Source organism: Aquarana catesbeiana, linkage group LG03, assembly GCF_042186555.1.
Source record: "Aquarana catesbeiana isolate 2022-GZ linkage group LG03, ASM4218655v1, whole genome shotgun sequence".
In the NCBI taxonomy this organism is placed as follows: domain Eukaryota; kingdom Metazoa; phylum Chordata; class Amphibia; order Anura; family Ranidae; genus Aquarana; species Aquarana catesbeiana.
In genome coordinates, this window is record NC_133326.1 from 332,676,065 (window position 1) to 332,697,233 (window position 21,169).

Below are 21,169 nucleotides of genomic sequence, written 5' to 3' on the forward strand. Positions count from 1 at the left end.
TTGCATAATGCGAGTGGCCGTTTATAGTTGTGTCTTGTGTGAAAGAGATATACTACCTACAGCAGAGTGGCAACAGATGGCATGGGGATTAGAAAGGTAATTACTTAATGCTGAGACAAAAACTGCAACTAAGTCAGTCTTCCTAATCCTTGTTCTAACACTCCTATTTGACAGTGTACTGCACACTGGGAAAAATATATAGAAAACTGTTCATTATAATGCTGCTACCACTGTAACCGCAGACGCTTTACTGTAACCCCACTTAATGGTTTCTTTACAAGACTCCTGTACATAAGGAATGTAGCATTATGGGTGAAGTGCAAAAGGTAAGTGCAAATATATGTAAACACATATTGTTATTTGATCATTGTTGGTTACTGGTATATATTTGATTTGGTCATTTATAGAGGGTGGTGTGAAAAATCAAAGCTTTCTTTCTTCTAAAATCATGACACTTATACTTTAGATATACAGCATTAACTACCATCCACGGAAAACTGTGGTTCCAAGAAATATGCTCTTAAAAATATATATATCTATATATCTATATAGATATATTTATATATCTATATATCTATAGAGAGAGAGATAGAGAGATAGAGAGATAGAGAGATCGATAGATAGATCGATAGATAGATAGATAGATAGATAGATAGATAGATAGATAGATAGATAGATAGATAGATAGATAGATAGATAGATAGATAGATAGTCCCAATCCCTGTCACTGTCATTTTTTGCTGGTTGGCTTAGTCTGCATTTCAATGGTGAGAAAAATATAATAGCAAGCATAAAATGATTGAAATAAATCATAAAATAAATATATATGAACATAGTGAATATTGTCATGACATGTATTAACAAAATACAATTAACTGAATATTACATTTACAAATAAATTTAGGGTGGATTGTTTAAAAATATAATCATATGTGAGAATGTGAAAGATAGGGCAGAGTATAAATATACAATTATGAATGCAAAAATGTATATGAATCAGTGCTAATAAATGAAAATATGTTTTAGTTTTATGTGACTATTTATACATTTTTATGAAGAAAAAAAAACGTTCATCTTTGCATGGTAATCCTACACTCATTTTTTGAATTGTATAATAATTCAAATTTGGCAAATTGCTATATGATACTTAAGACATTAGAAAACAGAAAATTGGACAATAAATACAAGATATGTATTCCTAGTTTTGCCTTATACATACTAATGCCCGTTATTATCTATTTTCTGGGGTTTTCCTGCTGATATTTAGTAAATGAAGTCATATCTAGAATCAAACAGCCTCAGCAATATAGTATCACTAGATATTTAATTTAATTGCAGTAATGAAGCCATTACTAAATCTCTGTAAGAGCTGTAATTTACAAAGTGTGAAAACTCAAGTGGGTGGGGGCCAGATTTAACAATTTATTGGGCTATGTGAAAACTATTTCGTTTTCTTCATCCAAACCACATTTTAAGCATGATTCCCAAGCTGAGGATTTTCATCATTGGAAAAAGCTCTAAATGTAATAATTTACATTTCCACTAAATGCATTAATTAATTAATGAATGTCATTAAATAAATACATACATTTAAATATATATGTAATATATTTGTAATAAATGTATAAATGTTTTATATATATATATATATTTATGTAATATATTTGTAATAAATGTAATAATAGGAATTTGAAAGTGAGGAAAGCTGGTCACCCCTATCACATTGCACATTATACTTATTGTACGTTCACTTTTACATTTTCTAAGAACTACCGTATTTATTGCAGATGTTTAAATGGATATAAATTAAATAGATTGTTAGGTAAGCCTTGACATTACAAGCTGTTGTTGGTGGTGAACTGGTGCAAGGATTGGCCATGCAAAGGGCAAAACATTGATTCTTTTATGTCCTTACATTTTACCCTTCTGTATGACACATTAAAATGTGTATTTTGTTTCAGTGACTAGATCAGTAGCATTCTCACCTTTTTATCTTTGTTGTATAATGCATTTTTGTGTCTCCCTTTGCCTCTACAAAATACTTGTGCTCAGTTGCAAAGTGGCTTTTTTTTTTTTTTTTAAACATAAGAGACATTTTTATTGTTATCCTGTTAGACATACTGTATGTACAGCCATATTCTAAGAACGCACATTAATATTATTATTATACAGGATTTATATAGCGCCAACAGTTTACGGATCGCTTTACAATATTAAACACATAATTATATGCACTGTAAAGTGCCAGTGATGTGGCTCATCAGTCAGTACAACTTTTATGTCCCAAAAAAATTTGGCAGTCACTGCCAAATTATTAATCTTTTCCCCCAAAACAGATCACCTAAGGTCAACTCTAACCTTAAATCTGCCTCCTAAACAGCCAAAGCAATCGGTCTAATCCTGTTGAAAAACCATTAAGTCTGTGGATTGATTTACCATGACAGTTGAATGACACCAGCAAGTTAACACATTACCAGCTATAAAAAAGGCAGATTACTACCATCAGCTTGCGGTGCTCCCTCACTATAATGAAGGGTTTGCTCTACTGAAATAACTACATTATCAGTTTACCAGTTATGTATATTGTGACCACCAGAACTCAACTACCAATCTGGACAATAAAAGTGTTACACGTCAGCTTTGCTGCACCTTTGTATTTGTAGCACCCACTTGGTGGAATACATAGGTTCTTTACAATATGTAAACTTTGTACTTATTGTATTTCTTTGAAATCATTTCAATAAAAACTTACATTGTGAAAAAAAAAGGAATACATAGAGGATTACAATTTACCTCAATTTTTAATACAAGATTTAAATCTATCCTCTCCTCTGCAATAAAGTATAAAACAAAAAGCTTTTGATTTCACAATTTCATTTTAATGTTGTCTGAGGATGTAAGGCTCTGAAATGAACCATACCTCCAATCTCCCGTTTCAACAATAGCTATTGTTTTGCCTTGCCTTAAGTGAGTGGAACTTCAGCAGCAAGACCTCCCAATTTGTATTCTAAAGTGAGCTGCTTGGAGTTATAAAGTGCAGGCACAAAGAAGAGCCCTTATTGTCCCTGCTATGGCCGAATGTTGAGCTAATCCAATCTCTCCCTCCCGGTCACATTCCTAATAGCCATATGATGGGCTGTCACACTGTCCAATAGGGATGTCTGAGAGGCTGGAGTGGGTGTGTACTTCTGCACTTTATATCTGACAGCATCTTTCCTTTTTTAAGAGTGACAGAATCCCTTTCAGCTTTGGCCACATAATGGAGTCAAGGGACATCTCTGCATTCTCTACCATACTTTAAATATACACTCACCGGCCACTTTATTAGGTACACCTTGTTAGTACCAGGTTGGACCCCCTTTTGCCTTCAGAACTGCCTTAATTCTTCGTGGTATAAATTCAACAAGATGTTGGAAACATTCCTCAGAGATTTTGGTCCATATTGACATGATGGCATCACGCAGTTTCTGTGGATTTTTCGGCTGCACATCCATGATGCAAATCTTCCGTTCCACCACATCCCAAATGTTCTCTATTGGGTTGAGATCTGGTGACTGTGGAGGACATTGGAGTACAGTGAACTCATTGTCATGTTCAAGAAACCAGTGGTGAGATGATTTGAGCTTTGTGACATGGTGCATTATCCTGCTGGAAGGAGCCATCAGAAGATGGGTACACTGTCGTCATAAAGGGATGGACATGGTCAGCAACAATACTCAGGTAGGCCGGGGCATTTAAACGATGCTTAATTGGTACTAAGGGGCCTAATTTGTGCCAAGAAAATATCCCCCACATTACACCACCAGCCTGAACCAATGATACAAGACAGGATGGATTCATGCTTTCATGATATTTACGCCAAATTTTGACCCTACCAGCTGAATGTCACAGCTAAAATCGAGACTCACTAGACCAGGCAACATTTTCCCAATCTTCTATTGTCCAATTTTGGTGAACCTGTGCGTTTCCTGTTCTTAGCTGACAGGAGTGGCACTCGGTTTGGTCTTCTGCTGCTGTAACCAATCTGCTTCAAGGTGTTGTGCATTCAGGGACGGTATTCTGCATACCTTGATTGTAACAAGTGGTTATTTGAGTTACTGTTGCCTTTCTATCATCTCAAACCAGTCTGTCCATTCTGCTCTGACCTTTGACATCAACAAGGCATTTTTGTCCACACAACTGCCACTCACTGGATATTTTCTCTTTTTTGGACCATTCTCTGTAAACCTTAGGATGGTTGTGCGTGAAAATCCCAGTAGATCAGCATTTTTGAAATACTCAGACCAGCCCGTCTGGCACAACAACCAATCATCCACGTTCCCATTGCATATGTTCAGGGAATAGGCTCTAAAGTAATGGGTGCTGCAGCAACCACCAGCTAGAGACTGGAACATGCACAATACAGTGTAAAAAATTGCCAAGCACACCATTGGTCTTCAGTCCAAACAAATTTTTATTGAAGAAAGATCACGCCACAAAGAGAGTGCAGAGCCATGCAGGACCCCTTCATCGGACATGTAATGATGGGAATATGGAAAGATTGTCATAACCTCCACTGCCTTTACTTGCACATGCAGAACTTCACTTTACTTGCACAATCTGAAGATCTGTTGTATGCTTGCAAATATTTACACCGGAGGAGAAGGCACACACCATACTTAGCACACCGGCTCATCTAAGGCACTATCTTTTGCTTCCTCTCATAACACCCTGTTTTAAGGCCCTCATCTTCAATTTAAACACTTGCCAATAAAAGAACAACTCTATCCTATGACATTGGTATACCAATGGATGGCACAAACTGTCATACTAGTGACAAAGGAGAGAGTTGTTCTTGCACCACCACACATGAGTGGAACAAATCTAGAGATTCTTTGAGGTCAGGGTTGTTATCTGAAAGATTCTCCCTTCTGGTAGAAGCATTACATTTCCCATTTGCATTACAAGCAATCCATTAATAGCCATAAATGTTTCATTATTTACCAAAGGTAAGACATGCCAAGAATTGTGTCTATTCAATAATGTGTTATGTATTCTCTTTAGATACTTGATAAGTTTTTTTTTTTTTATTAAGTTTTTTTTTGCAATACAACATATCACAATTAAACACACACACAAACTGGTAGGCAATGTGCCTTAGCGGAGTCAGCCACACAGGGCCATGAAAAGAACTAACATAGTTCAATCTAACTCCCGTCCTTCCCTCCCCCCCAACCACCCTACCCGACCAATTGCCATAATTTCACATTTGTAACGATGTGTACCTTATGATTAATTACATTCGTACCATGTCTCTCACGTATCAGATAACTATACTCTTATGTAAATGAGAACATTTGGTCTCGGTGTGCTCGAGATGGAACTACCTCCTCCACCAATCCTATTAAGCAAACTCTAGGTGTCATAGGGACCGGGATGCTGAGTACTTCCGCAAGACATTCTGTAATACCAGACCAGAAAACTTGGATCTGTGTGCAACTCCAGAAGACATGTTCTGAGCCAGCTGGGGTGTGGGAGCATCTCCAGCACTGGCTGCTGACTGATGGATATATGTGGGACAGTCTGGCAGGTGTAAACTATATGCGATGGAGAAACTTGAAGTAGTTTAAGCAGTCCCTTGCAGATACTAAATATGTAAAGGGGTGATCCCACATATCATCGCAGTCCTCTCCTTGTATAATATTCCCAGAGGTGTTTTTTTGAAGAGAGATTTGTATACTGTTGATAGAGGCTTGACCAGTTCCTCTTCAGTCAAGAGGGTCTCCAGTGCTGATGGCATATATTCAATTCTTTGGCCATTAAACTGAGCCTGAAAAGCGTGGTGCAGCTGCAAAGAGCGAAAGAAGAAGGAGTTGGGTAAGTCATGCTTAGCCTTTATCTGATCAAATGTACAAAGCTCCCCCTCTCTGGTAATGTCATTCAACACCTTAACACCCCCACACGCCCATATCATGGGATCTGGAAGAGAGAAAAAATTTGGGAGATTCAGGTTCATCCACAATGGGGCTGAAGGCGTAACTCCCAAATAACTAGGGGACATCAAAGTGGTGGTAGATACTTGATAAGTTTAAAGCATACCCCAGTGATTTAAAAATAAAAGAGCACCTCAAATATTTAATTTCATCATTTATTTTATATTTGATTATACTACTTTTATAGTTACTGATTTAGCCAAGTTTTTTTTAAAAAAAAGCGCATACTGTATGTATGCCCATAAAGTTCAACCAACAAACAACATTAACCTTATTTAAAACCCGGATCCACAGAATCCTAAGGCATAAAACCCATATTAAGCATTGCCTAAATTCTTGAAAAAAAGGAAGTTCTTTCTGATCCCCACAATTTAGCAATAGGATACTCTCTGGAGCAACAATCTATTGTGCTGTAACTTATAAATGTTATATTCTGGGCATTAGGAAAAACATGTATTCTAAACAGCTCTTACTGTAAAAAGCATTTCCATAAGTGGCAGTTGAATTTCTTTTCCTCTAGATGCAAACAGCGCTTTCTTATTTGGAATTATCTTAAAGTTAACAACCTTGTACCAAGTAAGATTACAATATGTATTTCTATGTGGTGATCATATTTCCCAATAAACAACTTTTTTTAACTGGTAATAAAATCACTACTTAGCTGAGGTCCCCCATTTCCCTAATCAATTTATTGGCTTTTCTCTGCATTCTCTTAAATTTTGCAACATCTTTTTTGTAAACTAATGTCAAAAACTGAACTGCAGTTTGAAGATGACATCCTACTAAAGCTTTGTACAAGGCAAGATTACTTTTCTCTCTCTCCCATGATACAAGAAACTATCTTGCTCTCTCTAGAAGCTGTATACCCAGATGTACCCCCCAGGTTATATACTGCATACATGTTTTAGACCCCAAGTGCAAAACTTTATATTTATTAACATTTATTTATTTAATAATTTCAGGTACTTATATAGCGCCATCAAATTACGCAGTGCATTGTACATTCACATCAGTCCCTACCCTCAAGGAGCTTACAACCTAAGGTCCCTTAACACACATTAATACATACTAGGGCCAATTTAGACAGGATCTGATTAACCTACCAGCATGTCTTTAGAGTGTGGGAGAAAACCCACACAGGCACAGGGAGAACATGCAAACCCCAGGCAGATGGTGCCGTGGTTGGGATTCGAACCAGCGACCCTTTTTGCTGCTAGGTGAAAGTGCTACACCACTGTGCTGCCATTAAACCACACTTTCCCCTAAATTGCTTCATTAAATAGTTTATCTAGGTCAGCTTGTCAGAGACACCTTGTAGGGACAAATTTATGTGTAATCTATAAACACATAAATAGTACTTTTTAATCCCAAACTATAAAATTTAAAAATAGTCTAAACATTGAAACACGAGATACACCATTAAAGCCTAAGGCCGGCCATAGGCGGTTCGAATCTCGGTCGGTTCCTCAGGAACCGTGTGTGGGCAGGCTGAATATACCAAGTTGATCAATTGATCAACTTGGGTACAACCAGGGCTTTTTTCAGCTGGAACTTAGTGAAACACAGTTCCAACACCTCTGGCTCAGGCTCTCTGCCTACCAATATCACCTGTAAACATAGAAGTCACCTACAGTGGAGGCACTAGGGCCGGCTGGGTGTTTCAGCTTAATACAGCAAAAAAAGTAAGATATGTGGACGATGGTGGAGATTTTAAGAAAGGGGGGGGTTGCATGGAGTGGTCAGAGATGGTCAAAGAAGATGGGTGAAAGTGGGATGCAGCGGTAAGCGGCTGTGGATAAAGGCTGAAATCTGCACTCTCTTTGTAGTACACCCGAACTCTGCACTCTGTATGTAATGCACTCCTGATGTTTAGTGCCCCTTAAGACCCTCCCACTGTTAGTGAAATTGAACAACGCTATTAACTCACTATGTGGTGAGGTTTGGAGGGTGTGTGTGTGTGGGGGGGTCTCACGTACCTGGTAGGTAGAGCCCGGAATGCAGGGAACGGCCTCTCGTATACCTCCGACTCGGGAACCCCTGGTAGTGATGACAGGGGCTCGGGAGTGCGAAGGGGCACAAGTGCCTGACTGGAAGGCTGGAGCAGAGAGCTGAATCAGGTAGTCAGCTGGGAGGTGTCCTGTAGTCCGGCAGCAGGATGTGGACAGCAGGGAGGTGTCTTGTAGTCCAGCAGCAGGATGTAGACAGCTGGGAGGTGTCTTGTAGTCCAGCAGCAGGATGCAGCAGCAGGGAGGTGTCTTGTAGTCCAGCAGCAGGATGCAGACAGCAGGGAGGTGTCTTGTAGTCCAGCAGCAGGATGTAGACAGCAGGGTGCAGGCAAGCCGGGTCAAACACAGACGGGCAGATCAGGTACAGAAGGTAAATCCGGGAGAATAGTCAAAGTCCAAAGCCGGAATCAGAGCAGGCAGAAACAGAGTAGTCAAAGTCCAAAAGCCGGGATCAGGGCAGGCAGCAAACAGAGTAGTCAGGAACAGTCCAACAGGTATCAGGTAGCAAATGCAAGTAACAGGGCACAAGGGGTCTTCAGGAACGCTGTAGTGGAACAGTCCTCTTTAAATAGCCCCTTTGGCGCCAAGTGCTGTCACAGGGCGCCGCTATTGGCGCTATTGCGCATGCGCGTACGCACGTTCGCGCTAGTGGCACTATTGCGCATGCGCGTACGCACGTTAGTGCAATTGGCGCTATTGGCGCTATTGCGCGCACGCGAGCGCCGGATGGCGCTTCTGTGCACAGGCATTCCTTTAAACTTTAGTTTGCTGGGATATTTGCAAGAGGGCTTTTCCTGACGGGGGGGGGGGGGTTCGGAGAGTTGTGATTGAGTTTCTACACCTATTTTCTGAGAAAAAAAGCCCTGGGTACAACCATCCTGCCGGATTCACTTGTGTTTATCGCTAGCGGTTGCTATAGGCGCTAGAAATCATCACTATCTTCTCCTATAGCCACTAGTATAAATCACAGTCTTCTCCATTCAATGCAAAGTGTGCCTTGTGCCTCTATCTGCTCTCTCAGTTGAAATCTGATCATTGCAGCCAGGAGCATGAGCCCAGCAGCTCCAGCCACTGTCTTGGGTCCTCATTGGATAGATTAATAGCAGCAGGAGCCATTGGCTCCCACTGCTGTCAATCAAATCCAGTGACACAGGAGCAGGGAGCAGGGCCGAGTCCTGCTGTCTGTGTCAGTGGCACGTGAGTGTGCCTGCACAGGTGCCCCCATGGAAAGCGGCTCTCCGTGGGGGCACCCAAAGAACACAAGGAGCCAGGAGCATTGCTGGGGCACCCCAGAAAAGGAGGAATGGGGCTGCTCTGTGCAAAACCCTTGCACAGTGCAGTTAAGTATGACATGTTTGTTATTAAAAAAATAAGAAAAAAACTTTTTCAGTTTAACCATCTGTGGGACAATATTCAAAATGCTTCAGCAAAGTCCAAAAATAATATATCCACAGCCACTCCTTTGTCTAAAACTGGGTACACACAGATCGAAATTCAGCTGGTTCAGCAGGGACTAGCCAAATTTTGATAAGTGTGTGGACCTCTATTTTCTCTCCTTTTAAATATTATCAAAACAAAGCCTGGGGCTGTGGTGTGTACTGTACATTCATATGCTTTATATGCGTAACAACATATGTGATGACTACACAATCAGCCTCACCCTGTGCAGAGATTTTCCAGCAATTGTGACCGTTTAAAATATCTGTATCACTAGCTGCCATGCCCAGACAGGAATGTAAGAAAGTTTACTGACATTTAGTTCAAAAATTGCTAGAGCTGCAGTCATATAACATACCTGTAAAGACAAGCCTGTAGCAAAAAAAAAAAAAATAGGCGCAGGGCTGCATGATAGGGGAGACAGTGTATAACTGATAACAAAGGGTTAATTACAGGTAGTGGAGAGGAGAGGAAGGATAGTAGGAGTGGCTCGGGGTTTTCAGGAAAGTGGGGGCTGCTGTGAGGAGTGAAGCTCAGCATGGCACACAGCAGCAGACTTGTGTTGGAATCAAAGAAGAAGGAAGTCCCATCCTCCCACCCTTCAATTGTGGATTGCTTTTCATTTTCTTAGCATAGATGTGTGGCGGTTGGGGTCTGTGGAGGCATTAACAATTTGAAGATGTAATGTTTGTCCCCAAACCGGTGTTGCGCGGCTGGGGATAGTGAAGTGAAATGGGTTTGTCCCTGAGCCAGAGTTGCATGGCTGGGGATAATTGAGTATAACTGTGATACCCAAGCTGAATGGGGTTATGGGATGCCTCCTTATGCCACGTACACACGGTCAGACTTTTCAGCTACAAAAGTCCAACAGCCCGTCTGACAGACTTTCGACGGACTTTTGGCGGACTTTCAACGGACTTTCTAACGACCGGACTTGCCTACACACGATCGGATTGTTCGCCGGATTTGGTCCGTTGGCGTCCGTCAGACAAGCCCGGTTGAAAAGTCCGACCGTGTGTACGCGGCATAAGACCTGCAACCTATTCTAGTGATACATTACGGGTACTGGTTTTTGATTGTTGATGTTACAGAGATTTTAATATTTATTTGTTAATAAAATGGCCAAACAGCCACTTTTCTCCAGTTCAGTGTCAAGTGTCATTTGCATATAACAAAGTTTGGGAATGTTAAAGATTATATATCTGGGGTACCCTAGCCATGTAGTATGTGCCACGCCCTGCGGGCTGATGTTTAACCTTCTCTCCAGTGATGCCCAATTCTTTTCACAGCATTGAATTTCCAATGCTGCAAAGATTGATAGCTTCAGGTCTTATGCCACGTACACACGGTTGGACTTTTCGACCGGACTGGTCCAACGGACGCCGAACGACCAAATCCGGCAGACAATCTGATCATGTGTGGGCTTCACCGGACCTTCAGCGGACTTTTCCAGTCGCAAATCTGACGGACTTTAGATTTGGAACATGCTTCAAATCTTTACGTCGTAACTCCACCGGACCCAGAAATACGCTCGTCTGTATGCTAGTCCGAAGGACAAAAACCGATGCTAGGGCAGCTATTGGCTACTGGCTATCAACTTCCTTATTTTAGTCCGGTGTACGTCATCACGTACGAATCTGTCGGACTTTGGTGTGATCGTGTGTAGGCAAGTCCGGTCGTTAGAAAGTCCGCCGGAAGCCTGCCAAAAGTCTGTCGAAAGTCTGTCGGACGGACTGTCGGGCTTTTGTAGTAGAAAAGTCCGACCATGTGTACGCGGCATAACAATGCAGTATATTGAAGAAGGTTCCAACCGTCCCTTTCTGTGCTCTTCCATTGCCTTCACAGCTTAAAGCCACAGTTAAAAGTTTAAAGATTGTTTCGTCCAATGCCGTATAACTTCTATAACTATACTCTCTAACATGTTTCATTAGCAGAAAGCTTATTCATAGAAAAAGAACCTGTAACTGGAAGTGCATGGATATTATGGGGTTGATTTACTAAAGGGAAAAAGATTGTGCACTTTGCAAATTGCAGTTGCACTCTGCAAGTGCAGTTGCTCCAGAGCTTAGTAAATGAGAAGAAACTCTGTTGTGATTGGGTGATTAGGTATTCTTTGCAAAGTAAAGCCATACCTCATTTACTAAGCTCTGAAGCAACTGCACAGTCTATTTGCCTTTAGTAAATCAACCCCCTATATCTGTAGTGGAGCATTGGATTATTTGGCATGTATGCAGGGCTGCTTGTTGTCAAGCTATGAGCAGCACCCTCTGTACTTTTCGGAATGGGAGGTTAGTTGTGAAAAATAATTTAAAGCTCTGATTAAAACCTATTTCTACCTAAACATGCCCTCTGTCCCCAGTCTCCCTTTTCTTCCGGAGCGTCCAGAACACATTACTGCATATTTATCTTTTTTCAAGGGGTCTCCCATCTGGTCATATGACATTATGAGTCCTTGTCTTCATCTTCCTCCAGAGCATTACATGGCATTGTTCCCTGCAGCTTTATCCTGTGAGTCCAGGGTGGCTTGATGAGGCACCCCCAAGGGGCAGGTTCCTAATGTCCTGGGCACACAGGAAGTGGGTTGAATGACACTGGGCATCGTTCAACCTCCAAAAAAAGGGTGCTGGGTAGAGTGGTGTGTTCCCTTTTTTTGATACACACTAGTTCACTATATCTACTAGTCTACATAAAATCTAAATGTTTAGAAAAATAATCTAAGATTTCCTGATTTCAAAAAACATCTTTGACTTTGTATTATGTTTTTAGGGTTTGATGTCCCTTGTAGAAGAGTTAAGAAAGGTTGAACATTTGAATGACAACGGAGTTAGAATCGTGCTACTTGGCTTGGACAACGCTGGGAAGACAACAATATTGACCCGCCTTGCACTGGAGGAGGCCAGCAGTATAACTCCAACACAGGTGTAGAAACTACACAAATCCATAGCTCTGCTCAAGACTCACCTCTCTTATACAGTACATGGACAATCTGGGTGCTGCCCACTGTAGTCCATCTTCACTCTACATCAAAAATATGAATGATGTATCAGCCACATACCACCCTCACTTAGCTCCTCTTACCGTATTTATTAATAGTCAGTAAGTTGACTGCATAAAACAGTATCTGCATCTGAGAACGAACCTTCCCTGATGTGTTTCATCATGCCTGGTTTGCTCACAATGATAATAGAAATTTGTGTTGTAGACATTGTTGAATGCAGTCAACATACCTGTATTGACTATTAATAAATATTGTAAAATAAGCTAAGAGAGGTGCAACAGATACATCTTTTCAACACAGATATGTTTCAGGTTTTAAAACAAATGTTGACTAACTTCAGACTATAATTCTGTGTCGTTGGAATATCCCATTTTGGATACCCTATTGGTCCCAACCGCCAATGCTTTAGTGGGTACAGTTGTGAGCCGTGCACTGAAGTTAGTAAGCCTGTCAGTCCCTTTGCTTACCACATGTGTGAACAACAACAATGTATGTGAATTCTGTGAAACTCAGCACAGTGAATAGTATAACAGAAATATGTACCGGTAACAGTACATCACTAAACTTTATGGCAGTATCCCTTCAAAAATTGGGTTATTACAAATGTTGCATTTGGCAAAATTTTCTCCATTTTAACTCTTTGTTTTAGGGTTTTAATATCAAAAGTGTCCAGTCTCACGGTCTGAAGCTATCAGTTTGGGACATTGGAGGTCAACGGTCCATTCGAACACATTGGAAAAGATATCTTGGGAGCACAGACTTACTGGTGAGATAACAATTGTTGCATACAAATGGTCCAAAAATTGTAGTGCTAATTAATTAATACATGAAGCTACCAGCTTGATAAATAAGGAGTACATAAAGCCCTGCATGATTCTAAAATGTGTCTTTCAGCTCTCTCAATCTTGTTGTCAGATCATAAAAGTGTTCAGATCAACACTACCACGTGGTGACTAGAAGTGTCTTTATAACTACTTAAAGTGGTGTTCCGGCCGAAATTATACTTTTTAAATAAAAATACCCCTATAATACACAAGCTTATTGTATTCTAGTAAAGTTAGTCTGTAAACTAAGGTCTGTTTTGTTAGTTTATAGCAGTAGTTTGTTATTTTATAAACTTACAGCAGGCCGTGGCCATCTTAAGTGTGGGCATCTGAAGCCAGACTGTATTTCTTCCTGGATCTCATCCTTGCAGATCTCGCACATGCTCAGTGCAGCACAAGCAGTCTAATAGGTTTCAGGTCAGGTTTCCATAGCAACGGCAGTTTCAGAGGAAGTTGCCGCCCCTTCCCAGAAGGCATTGCAAACAGGAAATGATGCGATGGGCCGCGGCCAGGGAGGAGGAAGTGAAAAATGAATACAGCAGATATACAGTAGGTGCTGAGAAAAATAATAAAAAAATATCCAAATTGATTACAGTGCTCAGTTTAGTGAGGGATGCCGAAGAGTTGTAAAAGTGGGTGGAACTCCACTTTAAATCTTTTTCAGTGTGCTTGGGAAGCTCTTTGGTCAATGGTAATATGTAACATACAGTATATAGGATATGACTGTCCAGATTCAAAGCTAAGCTCCCCTCTTTCTGGAGCTAAGCTCCACCTCTCCTTGCAACATGTATCAGTCTAATGTTACAGCCTCTACTGACCACACAGATCATTGCTGAATGATAATTATAATTGCATTTGTACTGATTTCTTTAATGTACATGCACAGTCTCACCAACACCTGTTGAGTCTGCAAGTCTTCCAGCCCTGTAACTAAAGGTCTGTACTGGATGACTGCAGCTGGAGGAGTAGTATGCAGGAGCCAAAACATTGTACCTGCAATCCACTGATTGTGGTTGCAATGTTTTGCAGGCTTCAATGCAAAACAAAAACAAATGTACATGTGTTTACTAATTAATATGAGTGCAGTGGAATTATCCTTTAATTTAATAGTAGGACTATGGCCTCCCATTAAAAATATGCGATGCAGCACTTAATTGTAATTGCATCTGAATTCACCATTTTCCCAAAGTCTCACAAATACCTGTTGATCCTGCCAGTTAAGTCTACCTCATGCAGTTTCCTTTGATGGGAGACCACATTGCTGCACTGCCACAGAATTCAAAGTAGCATTGTCCCTCATGTAAGCTGTGGCTACTTTTACTACACTAGGATAAGAAGTGGGCTGTGGCTATCAGCATTGTTGCTGCTGATTCATTACTTGTCAACCAGGCCAGCGCCTGGTCACACCTAGTCCTGTCAATGCTTTCTGGATTTGCAGAACTGAAATCCTCCCACTTTTGGCTGCAGTGTCTGGGAGGGATAAAATATAATACTATACATAATGGAGGTTTTCGCTGACTAAAGGGAGCTAAAAGAAGTTCATTTATTATTTTATTTATAAGGCTCTTGCATCAAATAGTAATTGGATCGGAGACCTCTTAGACTCCCAGATGGGAGCCTTTAGGGCTCATTCACATGGGTAAAAATTCTGCGTTTAGACGTCCACTGTGCATAGTTTTGAGCGAATCCAAACACAGCACTAAAGCAATCAATGAGTCTATACACACAGCTGCGCCTAACTGAGATAATGTGCGCTGCATTTAGCAGCGCAGAAAAAAAGTAGGACACCTCTGCATCCAAGGCCACACAGATTTGCAGATTTTGCATACAAACACACCTAAACCTGCATAAACGTGTGAGCGCATAAGTGTGTAGACATTTATTTGAATGAAAGAAGAATGGTAAATGTAGTACACATCCAAACACGTCTAAACACATGTACTTTAGATGCATATTTTCTGCAGGATCTTCTGCCAGCAAGAACCTGTATTTATGCAGAAAATATGCGTATGCCCATGTGAATGGATCCTTTAAAAGAGCTCATGCAGTATAAACGAATTGCACTGGTTACCAAACTTAAATTCCGGCTGCTGAGTACAAGTTATCCAGTCTGATTCCAAATTTCATTACGTAACAAATTCAAACAGCTTTTGATTCTGAAAAAGAGTGGAGCACAAAAACCTAGTACCATTTAAGCAATAACATATACATTTATAAAGACAGTTGTTAACAGTAGGTTGATTTCATCCACAATTTATTTTATTTTTTTAAGTAGTTAACACTGCTATATAAAAGCCTATTTATAAAGCACTGTAAAAAATCAGTCAGTAACTTAAAGTAGAACAAAGTTTTGTGTGCAGCTAGAAAAGGACATACCAGTCTTTAACCATACGGAGATGGAACATCCCTCCCTTAACTGGAAGGGGGTAAAGAGAGATAGACGGGGCAGCTGGATTTCAGCATAATAAACATATAATGTGGCCTACAAGGGGGGAGTTACTAAAACTGAAGCACTCAGGTTCTGGCGCAGCTGTGCGTAGTAGCCAATCAGCTTCTAACTTTACCTTTCTCAATTAAGCTTTAGCAAAAAATCCTGATAGCTGATTGGTTTCTATGCAGAGTTGCACCAGATTTTGCACTCTCCAGTTTTAGTAAATCCTCCCCAATGTTCCAGACATCCCAGTATTGTTGAGGTTCTCATTTTTGGCGTTGCTGCACAGCTTGCGCATTTTCATTGGTGGAATAGTGTACTGTGTGCTTACCACTCTGGCTCTGTCCACCTACAACTGAACATTTAGCAAAATAAGGTTACAATTTGCCTCACGCTTGTTGACATTACTAAAGATACTGACATACAGTAAGTGGGCAAACTATTTTAATAGACATTTGGCCTAGGATGAAAGGAAACATAAATCTGGCCCTGAAAATAAACAAATGTATGCAGAATTTGCAATGCGTAAATAAATAGGAAATAAAGTCATCATATGCAATAATGGCTTTTATTTTGTTTCAGATTTATGTAGTGGACAGTGCAGATCGTAAACGGTTTGAAGAAACAGGACAGGTATAATCTTTCTGAAAATGTTTTAAATGAAGACTTGCCAGAAGCTGATCCTTGGGCAGATAGCAACAAAGGGAAAGAGAGTCCCTCTTCCATCCTAACCACCTGCTTTCCTACTCCTTTGTTTAGTCAGTAATAATATTCTGAAATAAGAGACAAGACTGGGGTGCATAATGTATGGTTGATTTTCCAGTTGGAATTGTTTTACTATGGAAATTACCTACTCAGGCCTGAACTGTTATGCTGTGTACACACAGGCAGACTTTTCAGCATCAAAGGTCTGACGGTCCTTCCGACGGACTTTGGACGGAGTTACGATGGACTTTCGAACGACTGGACTTGCCCACACACGAACGGACTAAAGTCCGGTCGAAAGTCCATTGGTTTGAACATGATGATGTACGAAGGGACTACAATAAGAAAGTTCATAGCCAGTAGCCAATAGGTGCCCTTGCGTCCTTTTTTGTCCGTCGGACTAGCATACAGTCGAACTGATTTTTCGACCAGACTCGAGTCCATTGCAAAGATTTGAAACATGTTCTAAATCTAAAGTCCGTCTGATTTTCGACAGAAAAAGTCTGCTGAAGGTCCGATGAAGCCCACACACGGTCGGATTGTCCGTCGGATTTGTTCCGTCGGACCAGTCCGGTGGAAAAGTCCGGTTGTGTGTACACGGCTTTAAGTGTCATTTGTAGACCAACAATGTTCTACATTGGGGAACATTGGCTTTTTTTAACCAAATAATACATTTACTGTTCATACAGGTACAGAGTTATTTTGGCTAGTTTTTGGGATTCTGTTGAAATGGCCTTATTCCCCCATTAACACAGTCAGTAATGATGGGGGAATCCCTCCAGCACTGTTGTGTTCTGACAGCAGCCTTCCCCACCAGCAGAATACAATGATCACTGCAAGCTGCTAAAGTTGCTGGCAGTGATCACATGAAAAAAATCCAATGGACTGGTTGAACTCGATCGATGGATTGACTACAGTACAACCAGCCTGCCCATAGATGGATCAGCACTCAGCCAGTTTCTGCTTAACCACCAGAATTTAATTCTGTTAATGGCAGGTTTGTCACCAGAACAATTGTCCCCACTGCAAGATTTCCCGTCTATTCTTGTTCCCAAACTCCCAACAGTGTCATTTGGTTACAGAACAGAAGTGACTAAGTAAATTCACATATTAAAATGCACATTACTAGTAGATTTTTCAAGGTACAGCTTGGTCAGAAATTAACCTTTCTATATATTCTATCTTTTGTTACCATCAGGAACTGGCAGAACTGGTGGAAGAGGACAACTTAGTGGGTGTCCCCCTTCTTGTGTTTGCAAACAAGCAGGATTTATTGACGGCCGCCCCTGCTGCAGACATTGCTGCTGGACTCAACCTGCATACATACCGTGACCGAACATGGCAGATCCAAGCCTGCTCTGCAATCTCTGGGGAAGGGATCCAGGTAGTACAGTATTAGTGTATACTGCAATCACATATAATACATTAGAAAATTTCTGCATGATTGAGGGCCCATTTACACTTGTGCACTGTGGCAACATGCGCTAAAACACTAATGTCAACACAAAGCACTAGCGCTACCCCCATAGGAGCCGCTGTAATTTAACCGATTCTTCCCCAGTCAATGCAGAGGCAGCCAGGCACACAGCAACATCTAGGGGATGTCTTTTAGGATTTTTATTGCTGAAAAACTTGGGAATGGGATGTTGGGTAATATGGGATGCTTCAGATTTGCAGATTCTTTGCAGGAGGACACTCCACCTTGCTAGTACATATGGCAGAGATTGAGCCCTTCTTAGACCCCATACACACTATTAGATTTTCTGCAGATTTTTGTCTTCAGATTTACCAAAACCATATTATATGAGGTCAAACCTTAAGAGTTTCAATTTGTATGCAATCAGGCAGGCCCTTGCACTACATGGTTTCGGTAAATGTGAAGACAACAATCTGCAGAAAATATAATACTGTGTATGAGGTCTAAAGCCTTGTACACATGATCGGACTTTCAGACGGGAAATGTTGGATGTCGGGCTGTTGGCGGAAAATCCGACTGTGTGTATGCTCCATCGGACAATTGTTGTCAGACTTTCCGCCAACAAATGCTGGCATGTTTTCAAATTTTCCCTTTCATCTTCCACTGAGCACTCTTCAGTGAAGGAGAGGTTAAAGCGGAGTTCCACCCAGAAATGGAACTTCCGCTGATCGGATACCCCCCCCCCCCCCTCTGGTGCCACATTTCTGTCAAATCCAGGTATCTGCTCCCACTTCCAGGGAAAGTCTGCCGCATTTTGTGTGGTGAACTACGCAATGTCTGGCCCCTCCTCCTTCCTCCGCTGTCTTCTGGGAGACACACAGGTCCCAGAAGACAGCAGGGACCATTCAGAATGCACAGTGTGACTCGCATATGCACAGTAGTGAACCAGGAGTGAAGCCGAAAGTCTTCTCTGCTTGGTTCCCTTACCAGAAATGGTGGCAGGAGCACCCAGGAGTCGATCTGAAGATCTGCTGGGGTGCTGACATTGTGAGCTCCCTGGACAGGTAAGTGTCCTTATATTAAAAGTCAGCAGCTACAGTATTTGTAGCTGCTGACTTTTAATTTTTTATTTTCCAGGCGGAACTCCACTTTAAAGCTCACAATGCCACAGGACAGCCAGACTCCTTTTAACCTCCACCAGGCACTCTTCAGTGAACTAGGTCCTCGGATCAGGGTTCCCTTGACTAGCTTCAAAAGTGGGTCTTTATGCCACATGCCACAGCTGGGATCTAGATGAATATTAGCAGGAACCAGATGAACTTCTGCAGGTGGGGGTAGTCGCCCCCACCCATATGGTTAGATTTGCTCCACAAGGAACAGAGAGCCCCTCTGCTCTAAATCTCAGACTATGTATGTGCCTCTCCAGCCACCTTCTGGGCACACCCTCCAGGGATTAGCTGGAGCACACTAGATATTCAGGCTGCCCATTTGCCTTGCTCAACCCTCTGGAAAGCAGGGGAGAGCAATCAAACCTGCAGCCTGTGAGAGCCAGAACAGCTTAAAGTAATCAACAACTGCTCCACTGACTACAGGGGAGCCAAAAATAACTAAGTTTGCCTAGCTTCCTAGCAACTCAACCACATCTTTATGCGGTGTGTTGGGCTGCCATTCATACACCATGGTAAGCAGAATAAATCAACTTATTGGGCTGCACATACTAATCACTAATGTGCACATACCATTAGGCTGGCTGTTTGACCCCAGACCAGTGACATTTTTTTGTTCTACATCTCTGCTGTGAAAAAGCATAGGCTGTAATGCAGTGATCTGTGGTGGGGGGAAGATAACCAATTTTAAACATGCATTATTCCTTAAAGGCTTGTTCACATGGGTGGAAACATATCGCCTCCTCGCTGCCTTTGAAATTCTCTCTGCAAGGTGATTCACCTCGGATAGCTTTTCAGAGGCAGTATAACCTCACAAGTCCTAACTGCCTCAGTAAACTATCCTATTTTGCTAGCAGTTCATGTAGAATAGGAGATTCACATTAGAGAATCAGAATAAATAAATATAACAGGTGAGAGCAACCAGTGTTACCGATTAGATTTCATGAAAATAAAATGATATGCACTAATCATGGTTTATAAAACTTATGACATCTATGAACAGTAGACATGTGCAATTCGTTTTGGTCTGAATAAAAATTTGGATACATTTTTGGTTATTCGGAGATTCAGATGTATCCAAATCTCCGAATGAAATAGTGACGAATTTCGTTAAAACCTGTTAAAAATAGTTTTGTTTCTCAGCCGCTGCTTAACTTCATACAGAATTTGTATTGGTTGATCGTTTTTAGACCAATCCGAATTCTAATTGTCCTGAAAAGTTGGAATTAGTTAGAGAATTAATAAACAAAACAAATCTGAACTGTAAAAAAATGAATTTGAACGAAAATGAAATTAAACGAAACTAATTCCAAACAAAATTAGTAGCATAACAAATCTATCTGAAACGAAACAAATTTTTCCGTTCTGCACATGTCTAATGAACAGTGTCATCTATACTTGAATATTTGCCTTTGTTTTATATGCAGGATGGAATGAACTGGATATGTAAAAACATTACGGCAAAGAAAAAGTGATGTCCCAATTTAGTAAAAAGAACGTAGAAGATGGAGAAACTCCTATAACTGCACATTGATTTTCAGATAATTCTTGATGTTATTATACTGGACCGTAATAAAGATATGTGTACCCTACATCTGGTCATGTGATTATTTATATTGAGCTTGACGCAACCATATTTGAACCCACAACCAAACCACACTAGCATTAACCTTTTTGTTTTGAATAAAGCAGGGAAGTGTTAGAATCTCTGGCAAGTTTATATTGCTGTCTGTGTGCCCACTAGGGAGATTTTTCCTCACTTCCTGTCTCTATGACCCCAGGACACAAAATGAGAGGCATGGGGTTCACCAACACAGAGACTATTGGGTTGATTTACTAAAGACAAATACACTTTGCACTACAAGTGCACTTAGAAGTGCAGTCGCTGTAGATCTGAGCCGTAGATCTGAAAAAAGGGGAAGCTCTGCTGATTTTATCATCCAATCATGTGCAAGCAAAAATGCTGTTTTTTATTTTCCTTGTATGTCCCCCTCGGATCTACAGCGACTTTACTTCCAAGTGCACTAGCAGTGCAAAGTGGATTTTCCTTTAGTAAATAAACCCCTGAGAGCCTTTAAAGCTTAGTAAAGAATCCAAACCTTTAGCAGGTGTTGTCTCCATTGCAGATTAGTCTAACTTTCCATCTCTTTGTCAAGTGGTGATGGGACAGGGGCAGAAATAAAGGTGATGAAATGGAGATTTGTGGGCTCCCA

At 41.0% G+C, this 21,169-nt stretch overlaps 1 protein-coding gene across 2 annotated transcripts; it reads left to right on the forward strand.

Moving 5' to 3' along the window:
• Positions 1-119: 119 nt before the first annotated feature.
• Positions 120-20,548, forward strand: LOC141132277 (ADP-ribosylation factor-like protein 3). Of its 2 annotated transcripts, XM_073620526.1 has the most exons (6): positions 129-326; positions 12,182-12,334; positions 13,063-13,179; positions 16,251-16,301; positions 17,572-17,757; positions 20,384-20,548. In XM_073620526.1, the coding sequence occupies exons 1-6, from the start codon at positions 309-311 to the stop codon at positions 20,429-20,431; spliced, it is 573 nt and encodes a 190-aa protein (XP_073476627.1). In that variant the 5' UTR covers positions 129-308; the 3' UTR covers positions 20,432-20,548. The 2 variants fall into 2 exon arrangements, with proteins under 2 accessions (XP_073476628.1, XP_073476627.1); XM_073620527.1 differs by lacking the exon at positions 12,182-12,334 and having other exon boundaries at positions 120-326.
• Positions 20,549-21,169: the final 621 nt, after the last annotated feature.

What these genes read in the sequence shown, in the direction of transcription:
- LOC141132277 (XM_073620526.1), top strand. An exon ending in GGTTTGAAGAAACAGGACAG is followed by an intron (nt 16,302 to 17,571) that starts GTATAATCTTTC and finishes TGTTACCATCAG; the next exon opens with GAACTGGCAGAACTGGTGGA. An exon ending in TCTCTGGGGAAGGGATCCAG is followed by an intron (nt 17,758 to 20,383) that starts GTAGTACAGTAT and finishes TTTTATATGCAG; the next exon opens with GATGGAATGAACTGGATATG.